At 40.8% G+C, this 25,818-nt stretch overlaps 1 protein-coding gene across 2 annotated transcripts in view; it reads right to left on the reverse strand.

The window, feature by feature from the left end:
• Positions 1-366: 366 nt before the first annotated feature.
• spred2b (sprouty related EVH1 domain containing 2b) overlaps positions 367-25,818 on the reverse strand; it is a 29,548-nt gene continuing 4,096 nt past the window's right edge. For both annotated transcript variants that reach the window (XM_077582142.1, XM_077582141.1), the window contains 5 exons: positions 12,148-12,340; positions 11,607-11,775; positions 10,850-10,914; positions 2,174-2,335; positions 367-2,038 (listed from right to left, as the gene is read on the reverse strand). In XM_077582142.1, the coding sequence (XP_077438268.1) occupies positions 1,250-2,038; positions 2,174-2,335; positions 10,850-10,914; positions 11,607-11,775; positions 12,148-12,340 (1,378 nt within the window). In that variant the 3' untranslated portion in view covers positions 367-1,249. The remainder of the gene's footprint in view (positions 2,039-2,173; positions 2,336-10,849; positions 10,915-11,606; positions 11,776-12,147; positions 12,341-25,818) is intronic.

Consider the following 25,818-nt stretch of genomic DNA (forward strand, 5'->3'; position numbering starts at 1 on the left):
GTAAGTGGTCACAAATGTACAGTATAAATTCAGTTTGTTGGGATTTGTGATTTTGAGTTGGTGCTCCTCTAATGTGATATGTGGCCTTAGCCGATTGTACGTCGCAGATTTTTAAACATACATTTTTTTTAAACTAATTTTCTCACTGCGCTTTACGAATTATGCAACGGAAATCTTTGCTTCGGATTAAGGCAAGTGGCAGCAAAAAACAACAACACAAATTTCTGACGCTCAATTCACAAGATTGGCAGGGTTTCTGGATTTTGGTGATTATATTTGAGGCACCTTTTGGAATAATAATAATAATAATAATAATAATAATAATAATAATAATAATAATAATAACAAAAACAACAACAGCAACAATTGGCGAGTGTGACTGGAGGCACCACAAGTGACCCACAAAGCCAAAATGTCTTTTTTTTATGCTGGTGGAGCAGTACAATGAGAAAATAAATATAATCTTTGGGATATTTTGAGTGGTAGGATGTGGGCTTTTACATTTGAGGTGTAGTGTCTCGATCTGAACAGGGATGCCAGAATAGGAACGTAAATAATAGAACAAAGACAAGAGTACAGTATTCCCCCGCATTTTCGTTGATTTAGTTTTTGGAACATATCATCTGTTATCTGCTGCAGAACTCTCATTCACTGTTTTTGTGCTCAGGCCAAAGCCTATATTTCATGTAAAAGTATTGCTTTGGTGTCAAGGAACTACAGTATGTTGAAGTGAGGGAAGGAGCTTCATGTAGTCAAGCCATAGCCCTGTCTAATAGACAAGTAGTGCTTTACCGCCATCTTGTGGCATCTATAGACGATTATAAAGCTTTTTGGAGGTGCGTCAATTACTGTGGACGGCATATTTTTTGCAGCAGGGGTCGTTCCTCGTATTCACGGGGGAACACTGTAATTCAAGTTCTCTGATGCCAAAGTTGGTGTACAAAGTATAAAGTACCTGCATATGTGATACATATATGTTCAGCTATAAAACAAAAACTGAAAATAAAAGGCCTCCTGAAAAAGAGTGCTGTCTCTCGCCCGGAAATGGAGCATGGAGAGACGAGACAAGTGTCTGCCTTTAGGGGGAGCTTATCTTCCCAGGCCTCTTAGAAAATGCACCATTTTCTTCTCGACTTTTTGGCTTATTTCGGTTCCAGGAATTTTCAGGCGATCAAGCGAAACCTCAGCGGTTCTCCGATGTCCTTCCCTGTGCTTGCGTTGGGTTCTGTTTTTTTTCCTGTCAGTCTTCTCAGCTGAGGGCCTTATGTCGACCCCCGCAACAACCGCATGCCAGGCCTGCCCGGTGGCACGCATTCAGCGGCGGGTACAGGCAGAGGCAGGGCGCTACCAGAGACAACCCCAGCAGGGCCAGCCAGCGCGTGCCCAGCCGGCTGCCCTCGCCCCCATCGCAGGAGCACGGGTCAGAGTAGTCCCCTTCCGGGTCGGACATGCAGTGGTAGAGCATAGTGTCCGCCAGCCACATGCAGCTGACCCGCCGGACGCAACCCTGCACGGGGTCTGGAGCGTCCTGGCACCGACCCCGCCTGTTCTCCGCCAACAAGAAGGCCTCACCGCAGTGCTCACAATGGGCCCGCTCCAGGCTGTCCTCCTTGCGGCCCTTGCACCCGTTGGTGGACAGGGAGGAGCTGGGCAGGAAGGACCGAGGCTGGGTGGAGACCACGGAAAAGCCCTGACGATAGGACCCGCCGTGGTGGCCCTTAACAGCAAAAGGTCCAAGGGCTGGGTCCGAGTCTGAGGGCGCCAGGGCGGGTGCCAGCGGGTACGTGTAGTCGTGCTTATGTGCCTCGGTCTTGGCGAAGTGGACGTAGGATTCGGTGTCTTCCATATGGATAAACTTCTCGCGCATGGTGGCGTGGCGGTAATCCTCGTAGCCCGTGAGCCAGGAGCGGTCTGACGGGCGCGCGTGCAGGCGCTCGCCGACACGGTCGGCCGCTCGCTCCCAGCTGCGCTCGCGCGGGTTGATGCGAACAATCTCTTCATCCTCCTGAAAGGTGACATGGGGAAGCCTGGACAAAGGCTGTGGAAAGAGAGAATACTTTAAGACGGTGATTCTCAACTGTTCAATCGGGACCCAAAATTGGGTCGTTGACAGGTAGTCAATCTAACAAAAGCTCTTTAGTTTGTCTTATCAGGGATTGAACAAAATTCTAACCTGGTCCAGCAGGTAGTGGTCCGAGAGCCGGTATGATTCGTGGAGGTTGTGGCGATATCCCAGCATGCACCTGTGCCTCTGCGGAAGAGGTGAGGACTCGAGTGGCGGCAGGCAGCTCTCCAGCTTCTGAGAGGAGGAGTTAGATGAGCTGTCGGTGGCGTTCTGGGGAAGGGAGGAGGAGGAGAAACAAACACAGGATGCGTTTGAGATGTTATTGGATGCAAAAAAACAACAACAAAAACTTGGTCGCCGGGTGGGGGACGTCGCGATTTGACAAACAAAAACAGGAAGGCTCCACTCTGATTGGGCAAAAACAGGAAAGGACAGCTTTGTTTTTCAGTCCTTGGCTTCCTCATTTGGAAACGGGGGCAAACTTTTCAACGCATCTGCCTAAAAATGGAACCGTCAAACTAAGCAGGTAGTCCTTAATGGCTTTAGGGACGGTGCACAACACATAGGAATGTGGTTGGTTACCATAGCGATAGAATCAAAGGGTTTTGGAATAGTCCCTTAAAGGAGACAACCATTCATCCATCCATCCATCCATTTTTTATAGCGCTTGTCTAAATTCGGGTTGCAGGTGAGCTGGTTAACTAATGCTACCTCATCAGGCTCATCAGTCAGAGTAGTCAAAACTCATGCAGTGCTGCTCACTTTTTGACTTTCAGATTGTAGTGTATTAGTACATTGTTTCCAAACCTTTGTTAAGCCAAGATATCAAGGCATGCCACCAAACAAAAATGTCACAAAAAGTATACCGGAAGAAGTAACGATGATGATGATCGTGGCCTAATTCACTCACAAATGTACATAATCAGTGTGCTCACGTTTCTGAGTTGTATATCTAAATCTGTGATATTTTACTACCATAACCCCTCCCTCAGTCTTTTTTTTCTAGTTTGAGGTGTCACAAAAGCAGAAGATATCAGTGGTGAAGTCAGTGTTTTGCTTGACTTGTTTCTTTTCACAAAAAGCTAATGTGGTCAGAAATTTGTGTTTTTGGTGAAATCATGCTGCTGATTACTAAAGAACAGAAAATGCTCGACATGTTTTTTCTGGTGAAAGATGAGATAATCCTGTACTTTTCTTTTGGGATGTTCGGTGCTTATATTATATACTATACTATATACTGTAGTATACTATACTATATAAAGAACACAATATTCTGTGGATCCTCAAAGATCAGTCATCAATGGCTGGCAATTATGGGATAGGCTGCTTTAAAAATTGCTAGCATTGAATGAGTTGACATCTGTCAACAATGGCTAGTCGATCTATTAGCAGGACATCTCATTTGGGGTCGGATCTCATTAAAAGGGCAAAAAGCTCATCTGGTTGACAAAAGGCTTTGGCTGGGATTAGTCCTAGCTGACATTCCCCACAGCTCCCTGGAGGATGGTTTTCATGATAGTTGCTCTGGAAGGGAATTCCCTATGGAAGCCTGCTGAGAAAGCCATCATGCAGCCTCCAGTCAATCAAAAAGAGCATTTTTTAAAAACATGATTCTAACTGTCGAGTCCTCAGTGTTGATGCCGGGTTCGTATGTTCAATCCACTTTGCTTGTTCACGTCACCCGCTTCCTGACAGCCTTTCTGCCAAAAGACCGTCAGGGCTCTGCTACAAATCTTGGCCAGACACCACACATGTCTGGCCACGCAGCACGCAGGCAGATGGATTTCAGACAGGCACACCAGAGGTCAGCCTCAGCAGTCGCAGGCTGTGTCTCGCCGTGTCCCAGCTGACGGGCACATATTTATTTGGGGATGAGATCCGTACGGGACATTTTGTGATGGGAAATAATATATCAGGATATGTCGGTGTTAGATTTTGGGGGTCTAAGATTTTGGCATCGTACGGGTCAAAAACACTGACCAGCTTTGGTAAACACATGAACGCAGGCCATATTTTCCCAGGTTCAGCTTGGGGTTTCTGGAATCTTGTCCAGAAAACATGTGGGCTACCATGAAAGACAGCAACGCAAAACCTTGTTAAACCATGTAAGCTAAAATTGATCAATTTAAGTGATAGTGAAGAAGTGTAATAAACCCACCCATATGCAAAACCCTCTTAATAACTTCGTGACTATCCATACGAGACGTTAGCCTATCCATAGCGTTTTGGATCATCAGTGAGCATTAAGCTAGCGGAAGGCAAAGTGTGGTTGTTTTTAAAAGCATGTTAATTCTCTGTATGTTTAGTTTGACACAGTTACCTTCAACTGCAAGTGGCAGCTTTTTTGGAAGTATTGTTGTTGCTTGTTGTGAGGTGAGCTCAGTTCAATGACCATAAAGTGCTTGCATCTCAAATTAATAAAATCGAAGCAAAAACAAAAAAAGGCAGAACAATGTATTGTATCTAAGAAAAAAATGACCTCAATGCACCACTGTACTAGCAGGGATTAGCAAGTATCCGATAAAAGCGACTATCATTAAAAACAATATTTCTGGCATTACACATCTGTTTTAGCCATGGTGTCATTTTCAGCCCTCGGAAGTTATTCCTAAGCATGATCACATGGACAAACTGTTCACCTCAAGTGCTTTGATCCCGTCCATCTGGCACACGGTGAGGTCTGAACTCTATGAATTATTTGCCATATTTATATGACCCAGATATATGTGCGTGCGTGTGTGTGTGTGTGTGTGTGTGTGTGTGTGTGTGTGTGTGTGTGTGTGTGTGCGTGCGCGCATGAAGCTATAGCCGTTATATCTTGGATGCGTTCCTGAGCAGCGCTCCCCAAATGGACACTGCCACGCTGAGAATTCCAGACTCCCTCCCCCCCTCTTCTTTGCTTTCTTACAAAGCCCTCGCAGAGCAGCCGGCCAAAAATAACAAAACATACCGCCTGTACTCTGGCCTGCGAGGCTGCGACTAATTCAAAACAAGATCGGACCGCTCACTCTGTGAGCAAGTTTGAGACTTTCTTCTGGATGTCTTTTCTCCAATTTCCAGTTCTGGATACTTCCGAGTTAGTTTCCAGGCTTTTGCGTTGACCCCCTGGGACGAACTCAGAATTGACTCCAAACCCCCTCTGTCGCTTCCACTCCACATGTTGCCAAGGAGCCAAAAAAGAGACAGAGGAGACATTCTGAAAGGGACGAAGACGACGATGAGGAATCATTTAGGGAACTATGAGCCCATACAAACACATCTATGTTACCTTTTTTCCAAAATACTTTTGCAGTTTCGAGATTCGCGCACATTAGTACCACATTGTGGCACAACATGCCAGGCAGCATGAGGCCTACTAGAAGAAATACAGCACTTCAGAGCAAGAAGAGGCAGAGATGGTCACTAACTGAGCTCCTCCAGTAATAGTAATTTTTCTACAAAGCAGAGAGAATAAATCTCAGCATTATATTCTTTGATGGTATGCATTGCTGCTCCATTCGTGTTAAAGTAGTTCTTTGAATGTTTATAGTCACTTAATAATCTACACTAATTCCTAGCGTAGCATTTTTAGCCTGTTTATGACATTCATGGGCTGAAATACAGTATGTTCCACTAAAAACTGATTTGTTTTTTTACATATCACTTGCTAAATGTAAATGATTGCATTAAAAATGAATTAAAATCATTGAACAATTTTAATTTGTGTTGTTAAATTTGCATAATTCCATTTAATAACTGAATTTGATTTATGAGTTTAGAATTGAAGCCCAATAAACTTGAAACTGAATGTACTATTATGAAATTGTATTTTGTTTCTCTAAAACTATATTTGATCCTCACTGAAAATTCAACGACTATATATTATCACATTCAGTTCTCACAATTCAATTTAGTTGTTGTTCAATTTAATAGTTGGGTTGGAACTGGTTTGACAACTTTGACAAGAGTGACACTAATCAAAAATAAAAGCCGAGATTTGCCAAAAAAGGGCCGCCATGAGGAGTGATTTGTTGACAATCAAGTTCCACCAAGAGCCATATTGCGACTCCACAAGCACCATAACAGCATAAAAGATATCAGTATGTCATAGCGACACGCTGGGCCTAGTGTAATTAATAGCGCCAACAATTGTATTTCTCTTATTTCACGAGTGCTAAACATGTGAAAAGTGTTGAAAGAAATATGCTCACACTCGTGGAGGCGATTGAGTGACATTTGTATGTGAATGATGCATGTTAAGCCTAGAGTTGGGCAGTTTACCGACGTAAATCAATCATTAACTCTTTGACTGCCAAAAACGTTAAATAACGTTTAGTAAAATCCTACGGAGGAGCGCCAAAGATGTTAAAAGACGTTCACCAAGTTTTTTTTTGGGAAACGGGTGGAGGAAAGCCTTGGCCAGCTGTACTGAAAGTATCAAGCAGACTTAGTTAGTATAATGCCTATTTTTGGCCCCTAGATGGCAGCGATGACTCTCTTTGGACAAGATTGGGTAGGCGTCAGTAGAAGACGTGAGGCGGAGCTAGAGTGTTGAGGGGACAATGGCTGAGGAAGCCATAATGGCGACCGGTTGCAAGCAGCTCACGCTTGAGCATTTTTTGCAAAGACGAAAAGCATCGACCAATGCTAAAGAGCACATTGATGACGACGACGATGATGATGATGGTGACTCCAAGGTTGACGGCGAAGTTGGAAGCCTTGACGCGGCGGCTATGATCACGTCATAAAGCCTCACCGGCTAGCGATGCTAACGGCGGAAAACGCGGAGCACAACCGAGCACTTCAGCTCAGGCGGACGTTCAATCGGACGACGAAGAGTGCCCGAGTCCAATGCATATTCATCGGAGGAGTGGGTACAGTCTGATCACAGAGAAGACACTGGTTATGGACTACGATGCCACCATGAATGGAGCGGATAAGATGGATCAGAACATCTCTTACCACCCGGTATAGGAACAGAAGGACATGAGGAAGCCAGACGTAACACCACCGTAACGTCACTGTATCATGATCCTGAGAGTAGACTTGATGGCGACATGGCCAAACACACACTGCAGTATGTACTTGCTATTCCCCGGAAAAAAAACACCCGGCAAGAAAGTGTAGCGTCTGCACGCTAAGGGGCAATCGCAGTGAAACTAATCTGTTGTGCAAATCCTGCTGCGTTGCCTTGCAAACTTTTTGCTCGATGGACGCCGTTGCTGGAGGTAACAACAACACAACTTGAAATAACTTTAAAATGGCGTGATTACTGTGGAAACACTTTTTCATTGTTGGTGGTAGTGTTTTACAGAAGTAAGAGTGCATGAAATAATATAGTTTCAAAACAGAGCATTTGGGTGAAACTAACCATTGTCTATTGTTGATTACTGAAAAACGGAATAAGGTAGAAACAAACTTTCTCTTTCTGATGAAAGATGAGAGTCCAATCTTTCATTTGGTAGTATGTGTGTTTCCATAGTCCAAACACAAAATTTTCTGTGGACCTTGAAAGATCAGTCAAAATGCTTAAATCGGCTGGCACCCACGGCATCCCTTTTCTGAAAAACGTCTGGCAGTCAAAGAGTTAAACACGTCTTTATATGTGTAGAATTATAAACTGAAGATATATCATCATACTCTCATATTTGAACGTGTGCTAAAGTATATGATTTTTCAGAGAGATCAAGTGGAAGCTGATGATTCTGAGGAGTAAATATAGTAGTAGTTCTGGCTGTGATTTTGGCCATGAGAGCATTAAGCACTGTATATTTTAATAGCATTGGCAATTTCTTTGATCTATTATTGGTTATTTTAGCCCGCAACAATCATAAAAAATGCCCGGGAAATCCTGGAGGGACTGGCTAGGACTGGCTACAAATTACCTATAGATGACATTTGTACCACAAATCACCATCTATCCAGTATTTGTTTTATTATTCTGATTGCTGTAGTAACTGACAGTGGTAGAACATACATCACCACTCGAATGAATTATTATTATTATTATAATTATTGTACGATGTGTCATATTATGGAGTGAGGCATTTGTGACATAAATACCCACAAAATAAATGAAAACACCCTGTATAGCCTGGACGTAATTTGAAATCCTTGTATAAAAATATAATAATAATAATAATAATAATAATGTATTTTAAAAATATTAAAAATCCAAATTGTTTGATATAAAACTTTTTAAAGTGAAAATAGTTACTTTGTTTGGTAACGAGTTACTTTTATTATGAAGTAATTCAATTACTAACTCAGTTACTTTTTTAAAGCAAGTAATGAGTAACTATAACTAATTACTTTTTCCAAAGTAACATTTCCAACACTGATTATTAAGAATATTGTTGTTGTTTACAATATGAACTAAGGATTAATTTGTTCTTATCAGCTAGGCTATTTTGTGTACTGTCCTGTTTCACACATTTAGTATTTGGCAGCAACCATCAGAGGGTAGAAACAGTTAAGACCCGACTAGTTGGCATCTTAAACAAACTGTCAATCTAAGTAGTCAATCTTGGAAGATGGCACGTTAACTCATCCTTTAGGTAAATACTATAGTACTATATTTCAATGATAGAAACAAAAAATTGGACTACTTTTTTCTGAGAGACAAGTTCTGTATGTCGAGCTGTCGCTTAATGGATTTTTTTCTTTATTCCTTCTATGTTGTTGGCCAAAATTGGAGTTACGAGCAAACTTCAGATACGCTGCTACTTGAGTCTAGTGGGGAAAAAAAGGCGAGCGACTTTTATTATGATTTATTTATATTTCACAATACAATGCTATTTATTCTATTCTTTATTTAAAAAGTGCATGAAAACATTTTTGTGTTTTTAGCGGCGGAACAGATTAATGACACTTCATTTATAGATATAGATTTGATATGAGTAAATGTGTTTGATCACAGAACCAATTAAACTTATAAGATACAGAAGCAGTGGCTGTCCGCTTAAAAATTCAGTACAATAGTTATTAACTCTTTTCACTGCCAGATGTTTTCAGAAACGGGTTGTCGCCAGTGCCAGCCGATTTAAGCATTTTGACTGATCTTTCAAGATCCACAGAAAATGTTTGGACTATGGAAACACACATACTACCAAATGAAAGATTGGACTCTCATCTTTCATCAGAAAAAAGAGTTTGTTTCTACCTTATTCCGTTCTTTGGTAATCAACAATAGAAAATGGTTACTTTCACCGAAATTCTCTGTTTTGAAAAAAAAAAAACTGAGAAAAAGGGCTTTTTGTGAAACTATGTTATTTCATGCACTCCAGTGAATTGTACACTTCTTTTTGTCCATGAATGATGCCACAAACACCTAAATAGTGCTTTACTTCTGTAAAACGCTTTCACCAACAATGAAAAAGTGTTTTTTGATTGCAAAATACGTTTATTTCCATTCAACAGTGTAACAATTTGACAAAACAATTTTGCAAACTATTTACAAATGTGTGCAACTGTGGTACTACTTACAATTATGTGGATGTTTCAAATACAGTTTTTCTTTTTATAACGCTCTCCTGCGTGCAAGGAGACGTCGCTGGACTCGCACAAGTTTACTTTTACTTCGTCGACCGATCAAACGTCCGCCTGTGCGTGCTCGATTGTGCTCCGCGTTTATGACGCCGTCATAGCCGCCGCGTCAGCGGTTCCAATTTCGCCGTCAAGCTCAGATTCACCTTCATCATCATCGATGATGATCATCGTCGTCATCAATGTGCTCTTTTAGCGCTGGTCGATCCCTTTCGTCTCGTAAGTGTAGAGAGCTGCTTTCCAAACGGGCACCACTTCCTCCTCAGCCATCTAGCTTCCCCCCCCACGTCTTCTACTGCCGCGTCAATGCTTTCCATCCACGGAGTCATCATCATCATCATCATCATCGATGATGATCATCGTTGTCATCAATGTGCTCTTTTAGCTTTGGTCGATGCTTTTGTCTTTGAAATAAAACGGCTCGGCCGTGAACTCCTCGCAAACGGTCGCCATTTTTCTTTGTTTTCCATTCTGATCTCCTGCTCGACGCTCTAGCTCTGCCTCTACTGACGCCCACCCGTCTTGTCAAAAGAGAGTCATCGCTGCCCTCCAGGGGCCAAAAATAGTCCTTAGGCCCAACAGACCGGCTGGAAACTTTCACCAGACATGCGGAAGGGTTCCCTCTACCCGTTTCAAAAAAATAAAAAATAAATCATTGGATGACGTCTTTAGACGTCATTGGCAGTGCTCCGTAGGTTTTTACTTGACGTCTTTAAACGTCAATGGCAGTGAAAGAGTTAAATATATTGATGTCCCAAGGGAATTTCTCCGAATGACCACCCCTAGATTTCCCAAATCCAAGTGTTGTGGAGTCCCGTGACAGCCCTGTAGAAACCTCTTTGGGTGTTTGTGTGCATCTCTGCGGTGGCGGTACACTCCCAGCAGAGCACCTATTAGTCTTGGCTGTCGCAGACAGCCCGAGTCCAAAAGATGAACCCACGAGGCACTTCCTCTCGTAAATCAGCTGCCCCGCACTAAGCTGGGAAACAGCTGCGAGCCGCTCGTTTGCTAGCTGCTGCTCTCTTTTTAAGCTGCCGGAGTGGGCGGAGGGAGGGTTGAAGGGGTGGGCGTGGGGGTAAAGGGAGGTGGTAGGATACAGGAAGTAACCTTCTGACCCTGCCTGCTGCTCTCAGTGTCGGGTTTCAGGGAGGTGGGGGGAGGTACCATCTCAAGCGCTCAAATTTTTTATTATTATTATTTTTTTTAAACTGCAAACAGCTCTGGTGTTTCCTGAGTTAAACGAAAAGAAAACACCCTTACGGTGAACACGTCGTCGTCTCCCAGTTCGCCCTCATTCTGGAGTGCTGTGGAGGAGGTTGTGGAACCTATGGGGGGAAAAAGGGAAAAAAACTCAACACTCCCTCAGAGGACAGTTCTGACAGAATCATAATCAGTGATTACCTCAAAATAGTATTACATATACACATTTGATTGTTATTTTATCTATTTTGACAAGTTGAATTTGACATCAGAAGTAATGGGAAACCTCTATTTACGAGTTAAATTTGTTCCATGAACGAGCTCATAACTCAATTTACTCCAAATTAAATTTCTCCTTTGGGATAAATTGAAATGCAAGTAATCCACAACAAAGCTTCACAACTTTCCTGGGAAGACTTTCTGTGCACTGGGAACAAAAAAGGGCCTTTCCCAAAAAGTTCCCACAAAGTATCCGGTTGGCTAAAATGTCAAAAAGCCAATAGATTCAGGGACAACAGAGAGTTGTTCAATACACCTCTAATATAGCAAATTTACACTTTATGTAATTGTCTATGCTTATGCTGTAGTTTGGTTTTACTGTGTGTGTGTGTGTGTGTGTGTGTGTGTATACACTAATACACTAACCTATCGTAACACAGTAGTAAACCCTTCTCACTCAAAAATCTAAAACAATCAACTGAAAAACAGTAACTATGGCAGTAACTGAGGGTGCCTATTTGTGTAGCATGGCCACATATTTTTAGGCTAGATGAAATAAATGTTGTTTGCATGTGTTAGTGGTAAAGGCGCTACGTACCTTCCGCCAGGTCCTCAATAGCTTTCCGCACCCCCCTGTCGAAAGCCCTGGCGTCGGCCGGACTCTGGAAGGACAGGCCACACTTCCGGTCTTCCACCTTCCAGTGGTGAAAGGTGGGCGTGGCGATGGTGTACACCAAGTCCTTCCTCAACGGGCAGTCCATGATCACCTGCCAATCAAACAGACGCCAGTCAGGGGAAGGGTTGCAGGAATTTTCAAAGATGAAAACTTTCCATAGGAATTACAGGTAATGGAAGTAAACCAGGAATTTCCCAAGGTAAAAGTTGGCTTTTAATTAGGTTATGCACCATAATTTCCAGGCTGATGAGCACACCTAAATGTAAGATACAATCACTAATGTAAAAATTAAAAACAAATTATTTGTGTATAAATTGCAGGTGTCCATGTCAAGATTAACACGCACCGAGTATTTGTATTGAAACTATCCGAAAAATGTACCTGAAATTTCCCGTCACTTGGCAACCTTTGATAGGAGACATGTTTAAAAAATGTATCGATTAAATCAAGAAAAATCCATCACCTGTTTGTCCCGTAGCCGCTCGCCCCGGATGAGGAACTGGGAGCTGCCAGAGGGTGGTAACTGGGGTAGCTCAGGCGGCTGCAGGCGGCACACTCCCACCCTACTGAGGGCGCCCCCATCCTGGGCCAGCCAGCCTCCACTCGAGTCGTCCCGCGTCATCACCACCGCTTTCACACGCACGATGTAGCTGTCACTGCAACATGACAACAAGAACAACAGTTAGAATCTTGGCCCGATTGATCAGCTATTGCAACATTTGATTCTTTTTCCAGGGTCGATCAAAAAAAGGTTGACAACCACTGGCTTAAAGCAAGCATGCTTCACCTCTTATTTGGAGAACTGTGTGAGCATCTGAGCGAGAGTGAAAACAGGCACTAAATAATACTCCAAAACATTTTTTTTTAAATAAGCTAAAATGTGCTTAAAGTTGGAAGGGGTAAAACTATGTATAAAAAAGTGTTTTATATAATCTTGTATCATGGCTTTTCGCCTATTGCAGGTAGGTCGGAAACATATGCCCACGATACACAGGAGTTTACTGTATCATCTTTTCCCGGCCTCAAGTTTGCTTTCCACACATTGGCAGAATGTTTGAGGGCGTCTGCAGTCACGACTATGCCGCGTCCTGGCTCTAACGAAGTGGGAGGTGTTGTACGCACATGCATGTACACAAGTAACTATTTTTAATTACCTTTAACACAGACACTGTTTTGCCTTTTTTCCCTTTAATGTTAAGAATCTCAATTTTTTTTAACCTTTATAATTGTAGGTCTATTATCATCACTGTCACACGATAACCCCCATGAATGGATTTCTGACAACTAATGAAAATTCAAATAAACAAAAAAACAACTCGGTATTATAACTACTGATGGTGCAAACAATAAAATAGATACAAATAAAGGTAGCAAACACAATGCAGTTCAATATAATGGAGTAAAACCAATTTCAAGTAAAACTTATGTTGCATCAAAACTACTTTGGCAACTAGTACAATTTATTCCAAACATTATTTGAGTAAGTGAAACAAAGTAACTGTGATGCATTACCTACCTCTGCTGATGTTACACAAAAGAGCATTTTGCTTCTAAACTTTTCCAACCCGGCGTCCGTCAAGGTCATTAACGCTCTAAAGTTTGGCTATACTTCGTGCAAAAGATGCTACCGGAGCTACTTGGAATACTTGCTAATCTTTAATTTTACCAAAGGGGAGAATAATTTTTAAAAAATGCAAAACTAGGGCTGTGTGATACAACAAGGTATGGTGAAATATAAAAAGATCTAACGTAACGTGTGATGAGTTAGCTTTGTTGCGAGAAGTATCGATAATGGCATCATTAAATTCTTATCACTTCCCATCCCTGTGGCCTGGTCAGAGCAAAACTTGTTAAAGCCAATTTTGACTAGCAAAACACATCTGTAGTGATCTGCACAAATTATTGCATTTAATAACTGGCATCTCTGGTGAGTATTTACATTTATATTTTTGTCATGTTAGTCAATAAATACAAAATCTGAACTGCTTCCCATGGTATTTGTGGCATAGTTGCATGCTATTTTATTGTGTTTTTTTTTTGTATAGTATGGATGCTTCCTATAATTGCAGTGTGACAGTGGTGGTATACTAAAAGTGGTTAAAACAGGTAAATCCCACTGAGGACACAGGTTCCAAATGCATGGTGCGCAATTCTATTTGATAATATTCCAATCGGCCAAATTTATTGAAAATTTCATTTCTTTATCATTTGCATTTTTGTCAATTGTTCAGATATTGGAACACACCCCGTATTGGTGTAGTAGTTAGACTTTTTCTACTTGGATAACAGCTAGGCTTGTAAATTGTGATTAAAAAAAATATTTCCTGCACGGTTATTTGACGTTCTATCATTTTCTACGTTGAACAAAATGGAAGTCAACCAGTGTCACAGAACCCATTTTGGAGATTCCACTCAAAATGGCAAAAAAATAAAAATAATAAAAAAAATCTGTAGTTGTTTGACACACAGACGGAAGAACCTGCGACAGTTTAGTCTACAGAGTTCACCAGTACAAAACAAAGGAGTCGTCATATTCCGACATGACAGTCGCCACCCTCCATGGGGACACACATGGGGAGTCTGTGTGTGTGTGTGTGTGTGTGTGTCTTTTAAAAATGAACATGCAAAGCTGTGGGTGGAACGGCGCTCTACTGTTTGTCTGTCGTCACGCCGTCAGCCAGCCTGTCATTCAGTTACTTTTATGAATGTGCGTGGGTGGGAGGGAGCCGCTCTACCAGTTTCACCACCTGTGCTCTGTGTGTGTATGTGTACGCGCGCATAGATACGTCAAATCCTGACTGTCTGTAAGCTAATTATATATCAACACCTCTCTCTTCTGTATCTCCCTTTCCCTCTTCATCCCTCACCCACACACACGCATCTGTATTTCCATTCTCGTCCATTGACATATACAGTAGCATTCCCTCTCCTAAAACCTTAACTGAGGCTGTCTTCAGTCATAACGACAGGTCGTATAAATAGCTTGGGTAGCCTGAAAATGCAACAAATAGTTCTATTTTTTTTTTACAATATATTGAAAATACTGTAATTCTGTAATGCCGTTACATTTGGGAAAGGAGAGCAATAGTTGCCGGTGCGCTTATCGATTAACTATTGAATGCACACTCAAGCAGAATCCTCTTTGAGCATAACGTTATTGTGCCTTTTCTGGAAAATCCTTTTTTTTTTGCCTTGCGATTGTCTAAAAAAGGCCTAATAGCCAGCAATCACAATTAGGGCTGGGTATCGATTCAGATTTCCAAAATCGAGTCGATTTGATTCACATCGATTTTCAATTCAGTTAAGGATTTCATGCACCAATTTTACTTTTATTTGGAAGACTTGCAAATAGTAGAAACTTATTTCTCTTACTTGGTGCATTAGTAAAAAATATGAATATTTTCATTTACAATTGAATCCAATGCAGTTACATTAATCGTTGAAAATGACCTCATCAAGACATCCATCCATCCATCCATCCATTTTCTTAACCGCTTGTCCTCACAAGGGTCGCGGGGGGCGCGGGAGCCTATCCCGGCTGGCTTCGGGCAGTAGGCAGGGTACACCCTGAACTGGTTGCCAGCCAATCGCAGGGCACACAGACGAACAAGCATCCACACTCACAATCACACCTATGGACAATTTGGAGTGTTCATTTAACCTGCCATGCATGTCTTTGGAATGTGGGAGGAAACTGGAGCACCCGGAGAAAACCCACGCCAGCACGGGAAGTACATGCAAACTCCACCCAGGAAGGCCGAAGCCTGGACTCGATTTCATGTCCTCTGCACTGGGAGGCGGATGTGCTAAGCAGTCAGTCACCGTGCCGCCCCTGATCAAAATAATAAATAATATTTTAAATCAATTACAACTACAGTGCTATGTCAATAAAGTGGCAAAAACACTAACACTAACCCAAATCACAACATTCACATTCCTGTGACGGTTTTTATGCTAAGTTTCCAGTGGTTAATAAATAAATAATAACAAATTGACATAAGAGACACAGTCATAGTGCATAATTATGCATCCACATTTTGTGTTTTTATGTCCAATTTCTTACCTTACTTCTTTTGGGGGGTATTTGTGTTCAGTCTTTTGCTTTTTCTTTCATTTAATGTGCAGTTTAATTACTGTCACATGCATGGACACGTTTAATAATGTGGCGGTAATGCACCAAAAGCACTTGCCAACCGCAATGAGAAAGAAGAAGAAGTCATACATTACCGCCAGTGGCCTTCTTCATAGCCATAGGTATCTATGCTAAGGAAGGGGGCGCTAATGAACCAAAAGTATTTGACAACCATCAAATGGAAGTAGCAGTAGTCCGTAGTCTTGTGTAAGTTATAGTATAGTATGACTTATTTACTATTTAGAGCAGCAAGATGGCACAGTAAACGATCAGGATTCTACTTTTGCCTCCAATGTGACAGTTAAGGTAAGACATTTTTTCTACTGCAAAAAGAAAAGCTTTTCCATAGTGCATCTGTCTAAACAGTGTGTGTTTGCATGTGTGTATTTTTCGAGAGGGAGACCCGCGATGCGATCTGCTTGCATTAAAACGCAGTTCATTTTTAAAGTTATATAGCAATCAGCAGCTCGGAGCAGCTCATGCTTGAGCTGTTCTCTTCCTTTGTAAGCACTGGGCTCATTTTGGGGTACTCTGAATAACAGAAGGGCACATTTGAACAACGCTCACACAAGGTTTTGAAAGAGTACGGGCTTGCCTCAGGCACATTAAATTTACCGGAAAAAGCCTTATTAAAAGTATCTATACATGGTTTTATGAATTGATATTGGGCTATGAAAAGCTACATCGATTCGATATCGATTTATCGAAATTTCAAACCCAGCCCTAGTCACAATGCCACATGCTGCTCGACATCCGGAAACTTTGCCGTTCCAAATTACTGCTTGGTTCTGATCAACGTCATGAGCTGTTTCAGGTGAAGCTGCACACTGCCAACTTTTGGTAGACTTTAAACACATGTGCGACAGGTTTGCCCCCACATAGGCCACCCACATGCAGCAAAAACAGCAAAAAAATCCAGACCTCTGTATAAGCACACATGCTCCAAGATACACAATAGCGACTATCAGCGCTGTCGGTGATGTGAAAATGTCACATTTCGGTCTCGTCTTGTGACCCGTGTTTAGAGCCCCCGTCTGCTGACAGGCCCTGTAATCTGTGGTGGGAACACACAGAGAAGAGCTAACAGCACTACTTTGATACACACGGTGGCGGAAGTGGCCACCGCATGGTCTGGACCAACACGCAGACAAACATACATGGACACACACAAAATTTTGCAGGGCTGGGAAGCCAATTCATTCCAGAGAAATATGATGTGCGTTTCTCGACCTTGTACGTCAAATGTTACAACTTATGTAAAGTTTAATGTCAGCTTTCAAAGTAGAACTAATTCATTCCTGGAATGTAACTGTTCACAATCATTAAACCTTTAGTAACTGTACAGGCAAAATTTTCAACTGTGTGAATATAAGGTCTTGATAAAAGTTAGATATAAAATGTAGCCGTCTTTAATTGCTAAATTACAACCATGCCTCACATGTTTGTTTTTTTTGCGTTAAAAAAAAGCTAAAAGGGGATTTGCAATTTTCAAAAGAATCACTTTATTAACTTTCCACATGACCTCACAGTAATACATTAGTAATATGATATATGAAAACAACAACAACAACAAAAATCTGCTTTCTTTGGCCCCATCCCACACCTCTAATTAGGTTTTGAAGAAACCACTGCACCAGAAGAAAAACAATCAATCCCAGACAGAAGGCGTAACTGACCAGGTATCATTCATTTGCCATGCAGTCACAGGCACACTCCCACAGCCTCACATTGACCTGTTGGGTTTCAGGAGCTTTGCTAATATTATGACAGAATACCCCCCCCCCCCCCCACACACACACACACACAAAAAAAACTGGGCATAAGACTAGAAAACAGAAAAAGAGAAAAGAAACCACCAGGCACCTGAAAGTATTCAGAAATTACGCAGAATTAACGTTTCTGCTTTAAAAGGTAAGAATATCACTTTTTTTTTGCGTGTATATTCTAAGTTCAAACTGATACAATTTAGTGTTATAGTAACAAATACATTACAAATAAGTTCTGCTAACAACATAGCACCCAGGGCTAAAGTTGGCTTGCTTACAGTGCTAATGCTAGCACTCAATATTGTTAGTGGCGCTATTTTGGTGAAGCCAGTTATGCGTTTCCTGTGACACAACAACTCAGTTTCATAATTACATGCCTTTACAAATTACCATTCTTGAGAATTACGTACGTGTACGTAAGTGAGGGGCACCACTCCAGTTGGGGGCGGGAGGGTATAATCTATAAGTGAGGCTCCACCCAACCCTTGCTAGCAGTTTTAACTCCGCAAACTCCCCCTTTAACTACCGTAATAAGTAAAAACAAAATACGGTACTCATGAGTGAAGATAAGATAAGATAAGATTCACTGATTGTCACACCCACCTAAGTGAGGCGAAATTCGTTCTCCGCATTTGACCCATCCCCTGAGGGAGCGGTGAGCAGCAGCAGCAGCCGCGCTCGGGAATCATATGGTGATCTAACCTCCTAATTCCAACCCTTATTGCTGAGTGTCAAGCAGAGCGGCAATGGGTCCCATTTTTATAGTCTTTGGTATGACCCGGCCGGGAATTGAACCCACGACCTCCCAATCTGAGGGCGGACACTGTACCACTAGGACACTGAGCTGAGATGCATATAATGACACAGGGAAAAGCCTAAAGTCACTTCTCATTCAAATGTTATTGCCCCTTGAGTTTCGTAAAAGGCCAAAGAAAAAGAAAAACCCAAGCTCAAAGTTCTGAAATTTATCAAAATGTCATACTTAGGTTTCATAATGTTTTTTTCCCCCTATTTAAGGGGCATACTTCTCCCATTTTTTGGGGCCAAATACCAAATGGTAGTTACCACAATGTAAGGGAGAAATTCACTGTTTAATGTAAGTAGACCTTGCTTGTTAGTTGTAACAATTACTGGCACTTCTTAAAATACTGTAGTTCAATACCAGGTTTGACGATTTTCAATAAAAAGTCTAACCTCTGCTGTTTTAACTTGCCATTTGTTCACACACGTTTTCCTGCTTCCTATTTGTTTTGTTGTCAAATGTGTTTGCATAGCAAAGGTGGAATACATGTGACTCATTGGCAGCTGTGCTGATAAGAGTAAAGAAAATTCATAAATCACATCATCTTATTTAATCTGCTTCCCCGTCGTCAGGTTGAAGGTCGATCGGCATGTTGAGCTTCTGCCATTAACAACCTAATGCACCACACCATGGTGCACGATTGCCAAAATTTCGTTTGGCCTGTTCGTTTGAGCAGCTGGCATAGGCTGTGTGAATGGACACGTGGGACTCCAGCAAATACATCGCAGCTCTATTGTTATACGCCAATTTACAGAAAATTTTCGGGAGATGTGATTAGTGTGCAGCAATGCGAGTAGCGTAACAGGGCTGGCCAGTCGTCAGGTTGTCATGTGTGACATCTAACTGACTGATTCTGATGATTAAAAAAAAGGCTCGTCTTGTGTGATAAAGGCGGCGACGCTTCCTCCCTCTGAAAAGAGCTGACAAAGGCCACTCCTTGATGTAATCAACCCAAGCATGCATACACACAAAGCGTACGCCGCTTGGAGCACACACCTCGAATCCTCACTCGCAGGAAGTGGTGGTGACATTTCCTGGTTGATGCGCTCGCATTGTTTTGCGGTGTTGCCAGGCTCAAATCTTAACCAACGCGGCACGTGTTTGTATGTCTTGATATGATATTTGATATTTAATTTCCAATATTGGAATTTTGAATACAGTCACTATGTTTGGCTTTCCCAGAGTTGCATTCAGACCATTTAAGGGCAAAGATCATACAAGCATGATTAATTCACAATAAAAAAGAAAAGGAAAAAATAAATTACACTTCACTAAAACTGAAATGGTTACAACCCCTCTCCACCCAAAGCGTCCTAAAAAGTAACTAAGCCCATGTAAAGAAGAGGATCATTTAAACATGATTAAAACTTAAATTTAAAAATAATCACACTTGTGCAAGTGTGCACAAGCATAATGAAAGGTGGTAATAATGAAAACATGGTTTACAACCCCCCCAAAAGAAAAAAAAAGGCCACATTTGACAGAGTGTATGATTGGGCGTACTCCGAAACCCACAAACACCCTCCAAAACATCCAAACAAAGCCCATTTTATGGGAAGGATCATGCAAACATAAAAAATAAAAAAAAACACTTAGAAAATTATGTCTGAGCAAGTTCACTGATCCGAATTTACCATCTACAGTATTGCTAATATTTAACATTTTTATTTTGTGTGTAGGCGGCTCATGCTTGACATATGGTGCACACTATTACCTACACCAAAGGTGTCAAACTCTGGTCCTGGAGGGCTGCAGTCCTACAAGTTTTGGATGTTACCGTTCTCCAACATGATCAGCAGCCCATTTACCAAGTAAGATTTTTTATTTTCTTATTAAAATAAATTATTATATCTGTTTTTTATATAAAAAAATATGTTGTGTTTAAGAAATAGGATGATTCATATGATTTGTAAATCAGATTACTTACTGTAAATGAAAATCTTAGACATTTAAAAAATACATTAACTCATCTGCCCCCAAAAACGTATAAATACATTAAATTTAAAATATTACCATGCTCATAAAGATGTATTTATACGTTTTTTAAAAAAATAAATAACTAAATAAATTATGCTAGAGCAGAGGTGTCAAACTCTGGAGGGCCGTAGTCCTGCAGGTTTGGGATGTTTCCGTTCTCCAACACAGCTGATATATGATCAGCTCATCAGCAAGCTCTGCATAAGCCTGATAACTATCCTGCTGATTGGAATCAGCTTGTGTTGGAAGAGGGAAACCTCCAAAACCTGCAGGACTGCAGCCCTCGAGGACCGGAGTTTGACACCCATGACCTACACGCATGGAACCCTTGAAAAGGACATTTTGTAATACTGTTTTTACTGTATAGTAAATACTATTAAATTTTTCATTTGTGAATTATATACTTAACACGATTGATGTATAGCGAAAAGCATATTGCAAACCATGACATCCCATTGCCAGAGGCTGAGCAGCACTGTAGTTGTTTCCAGATAAGCAAGTGACTAGAACGCTTATCTAATATGTTTTGTGGTCTACAATATCAATTATCATTATTGATTTTTAAAAAAATTGACACCTTATCACGACAGTCAAAGACACTTTGAAAATGATGACTAAAAAATCTGTGTTTACTCATCAAGTAAACTTTTTTTTTAACTTACTCATATGTTGTGAGGCACTGCGGCTACATCGAAAAGTTACTTTTAAGAAAAATAAATAGAATGAAAAGCTGCCTTATTCCCACTGCAAATGAAAAAAAGAGAGCGAGGTGAAGCAAGTTCATTCCCAACTATTGACACTGATGCCTCCCGGGGGAACGTCGTGATCGGCTTCCTGCCAATCAGATGCACTTATATGGAACACTCGCTCACGTGTCTAAGCAGAGAGGTCTCTCATTCAGTCGGGTGCGTTTACAGTTGACATGCTTGACAGGGCCTGCATTGATGCCGCATGAGGTGACCGTCATAAATTGTAGAACAAGGGTTTTCTGAAAAACAAATTTTCACAGACCCCGGCCCCACTCATAATCGCCTAATGAAAATAGGCAACATTTTAATTCCAATTTGAGGGAAAAAAATAGTTGTAACATAATACACATTGTCATATTTTATATTTTGCAATCTTATGACAAAGTAATTTTTCTTCGATAATCACAATATTATGATTTTAATGTCAAGTTTAACAGGGTAGAACGAACATGTGAATATTAAAACTAGAACTTTTTTTTCCCCCATAATATGCTTTTAATTTTGGAGAAGATGGCTTTATTTATTCTCTAACAAATAGACTATTTTCTCGAGAGAAACAAACAACACCTTTTGTTCTTGAAAAATAGGACTATATTCAAATAAATACGCTTTGTTTTAAACAAAAAATACTTTATTCCTGTAACAATAAAGCTTTTATTCTAAATAAACTTCATGCAGAAATGTTAGTTTTATGTGATAATGCCTCACAATCATATCAGTGCTTTTAATTGGCTCAAAGCTAATTGGTTTATTGGCTGCCTTCCTATCTAGGTGTGCACTTTTTGAACAGTTGCAACATAAAAATCTATTGCAATTTGCAAATTATTTTGCAGACCCATTTTGAAAATCCCTGACGTATATTGGTAAAGGTAGTGAGTGTGTTGCGGATAATGCAAACAGGAAGTGGTGGTTCTTAACGTCTGATCCTTTGAAAGGTGGAAAATAAGCCGATTGCTTCTAAACCTCTTACAAGGTCAAACAAAACCCTCCATAAGACTTCATATCCTCTTATACTTAAGTGGCTAATACTTTCAGTCCAACAACATTGTTTTTAGATGTAAATGAATTGTAGTGATGCTTTTTGGAGACTCAAAACGCAAACATCAAAGACAATTTAAAAAATCATCTGGTTTCGTTTCCATCAAAATGCTGAACTATGTGAAAAGAATGCTACGAGTTAGTGTTGGTACAGTATGTGCTAGAATGTTACAAACCAAATCAATGGCAGGGTTAAATTCTAAAGCCACATACATTCAACATAATTCATTTTCAGAACTGCTGAGTTGAACAAAGTAATGTTCACATAAAGGCAAAGGCTTTTTTTGTCTCCTTTTAAACTGATATATAATAATCAACCTGTTTTGTCAGCTGCTGCTTCATGCTGACAAACTTTGTGTTACAGTAAAATATTTTGCATCTTAAGTCACTGTCAATATTTAGGCCATATGAAACAACAGTATGCATATTAAGACAACTACAGTCTACTGTACAGTGTACATACCTTACCCCAAAAAAGTGTATGACCAAATCTTGTGCTACTGTGGTCAAAGTTGGTCACAGACTCACACAAAAGTTACAGTAGTGTATAATAGAGCCCTGAGTGTCTCTCTCTCTGTATGGAGCTAATTTTTTTGTGTGAAAATGTTGTTTTTTAAATTAAATTTTGGGCATTGATGTTTTTTAACACCAGCTTTAATTCTAGTACAGTATTTAAAACACAAAGTAGACAGTTTCAGATGGTCTATATGTGAAAATTTTCAAAAATGCTAAGAAGACATTTTTACGAGGATGTTGACACATAAACATAACCTTACATACTGTACAGCATTTTTACCTATTATTATTTAAGGGTCCATGTCAAGTGATGAAAATACACTGTTGTACCATAATACCGTAACATCGCTCTCCTTACCTTTGATAGCTTGTCAAGTTTGTTTACATCAACAGTCAAATGTTGCGGTTTTCATTTGTGGTGGCGCTTAACTCTTTAACTGCCAGACGTTTTCAGAAAAGGGATGCCGTGGGTGCCAGCCGATTTAAGCATTTTGACTGATCTTTCAAGGCCCACATAAAATTATGTGTTTGGACTATGGAAACACACATACTACCAAAGATTGGACTCTCATCTTTCATCAGAAAAAAAAAAGTTTGTTTCTACCTTATTCCGTTTTTCAGTAATCAACAATAAAAAATGCTCTGTTTTGAAACAAAATACGGAGGTATTAAGCTTTTTGTGAAACGATTTATTTTATACCTTTTTTTTCCATGAATGATGCCACAAACACCTAAACAGTGCTTTACTTCTGTAAAACACTACCACCAACAATGAAAAAGTGTTTTTTAATAGCAAAATATGTTTATTTACATTCAACAGTGTAACAATTTGACAAAACATTTGGCAAACTATTTACAAATGTGTGCAACCGTGGTACTATTTACAATTGTGTGGATGTTTCAAATACAGTTTTTCTTTTTGTAACACTCCCCTGCGTGCAAGGGGACGCAGCAGGATTTGCACAACAGATTAGTTTCACTGTGATTGCAGACGCTACACTTTTTTGCTGGCTTTTTTTCCCCAGGGAATAGCAAGTATATACTGCAGTGTGTGTTTGGCCATGTTGCCATCAAGTCTACTCTCAGGATCATGATACGGTGGCGTATGGTGTTACGTCTGGCTTCCTCATGTCCTTCAGTTCCTATACCGGGCGGTAAGAGATGTTCTGATCCATCTTATCCGCTCCATTCATGGTGGCATCGTAGTCCATAACCAGTGCCTTCTCCGTGATCAGACTGTACCCACTCCTCCGATGAATATGCATTGGACTCGGGGCACTCTTCGTCGTCCGATTGAATGTCCGCCTGTGCAGAAGTGCTCGGTTGTGCTCCGCGTTTTCCGGCGTTAGCATCGCTAGCCGGCGAGGCTTTATGACGTGATCATAGCCGCCGCGTCAACGCTTCCAACTTCGGCGTCAACCTCGGAGTCACCATCATCATCATCGTCGTCATCAATGTGCTCTTTAGCACTGGTTGATGCTTCTCTTCTTTGAAAAAAACGATCAAGCGTGAGCTGCTTGCCACCGGTCGCCATTTTCACTTTCTCAGCCATTGTCCCCTCAACACTCTAGCTCCGCCTCACGTCTTCTACTACTGACGCCTACCCGATCTTGTCCAAAGAGAGTCATCGCTGCCATCTAGGGGCCAAAAATAGTCATTATACTAACTAGATCTGCTTGATACTTTCAGCACAGCTGGCCAAGGCTTTACGCCACCCGTTTCCCAAAAAAAACTTGGTGAACGTCTTTTAACGTCTTTGGCGCTCCTCCGTAGGATTTTACTAAACGTTATTTAACGTTTTTGGCAGTCAAAGAGTTAAGAACATAACAGTCAGCCATCTGATATTTGATGTGATTTCCAGCAGAGTTATTTGTGCTTAAATAACCTGGAGCGTGTGTGTGTGTACTAATTGACTGTTTTATATTTGCCGGGAAAAGGGCTATATCAAAATATACATTTTATTTGCCTCGTCTTGCAGAGAATTTCCAAAGGGGGGGATTTCGGGGCTGGAAATGCAGAGCACATGATACGTGTACATTGTGATTGTGGCGGAGCTAACCATGTTTATTCACATCAATCACCAACCTGGCGGGACGTCGAACCAAGGGCTGCGCGGTTAAGTGTTGAAGACGTTGAAACCAACTTTGGCTATTATTAAAATCCCGGTCATCCCGTCAGCTGATGAGCAGAGATTAATTGTTTTTTTTTAATAAGGACAAACAATCAGGCGCCATTGTTTGCTCTTGAGATATAAACAGCTCATGCTATTATATAAAAGCTGCGATGAGTACAACACAGGAAACACTGTTACCATGGATCTGGTCCACATGATAGTGTGTGTGTGTGCGTGGGGGAGAAAAACCATGGTTTATTAAGTTCATAGAATTGATTGGAATGCACTACCGACATGGTGTTTTAAATATGCACAGCATATCTCTAACAATGCATGTTGAAAGACGAGTCTCCTCTAGGTTATTTTCAGAGTGTCCGCAGAAGTTTTTTTTACAGTCTTAATTATCCTTAATCATTAAATCCACTGTTCTAATGTCTTCTTTGTGTTTGAACCATTAAAACGATACGGTGATCTATTTTTTTTTTGGGGGGGGGGGGGGATATCTGTGTAAAAGTTGGTGACTTAATAACATACCTGGTAGTCTGCAATCACTATAAAAATGTCATATCATTGATCATATCATATCAAAATCCAGTTTTCTTAAAATATTGTAATTTCCGATCAGTCATATTTATCCTACATACACACTAATTGAAAGGACCTGGCGGTCGTAAACAGTTTGCTTCAACGGTTTGTAGGTCAACTTGCTAGTGCTACCCAAAAAGCTTCAAAGTGGTTATTATATATTATACACTTAATATATTATATCCACAGTCCACACTCATTTTTTAAGGCATCTGATTTTTTTTGTAATGTCTGGTTGTTAAACTTATCCCAATCATTTTTCAAGCCTCACAGGTCACTGAAAATGATTTGCTTCAATGGTTATGCGAGCAGGCGTGCCCCTGGGTCAAATTTAGGACATTTCTAACTTCATAACACTAACCAATAAGATTTAATTTGTTATGTTGAGAGTACATTGAGGTCTAGTTTTTTGTTTTTTGTGACAACACCAGGTTTGTGAAACTTTTCAGACATGCC

The sequence above is a fragment of the Vanacampus margaritifer genome, chromosome 12 (genome assembly GCF_051991255.1).
Source record: "Vanacampus margaritifer isolate UIUO_Vmar chromosome 12, RoL_Vmar_1.0, whole genome shotgun sequence".
NCBI classification, from domain to species: Eukaryota; Metazoa; Chordata; class Actinopteri; order Syngnathiformes; family Syngnathidae; genus Vanacampus; species Vanacampus margaritifer.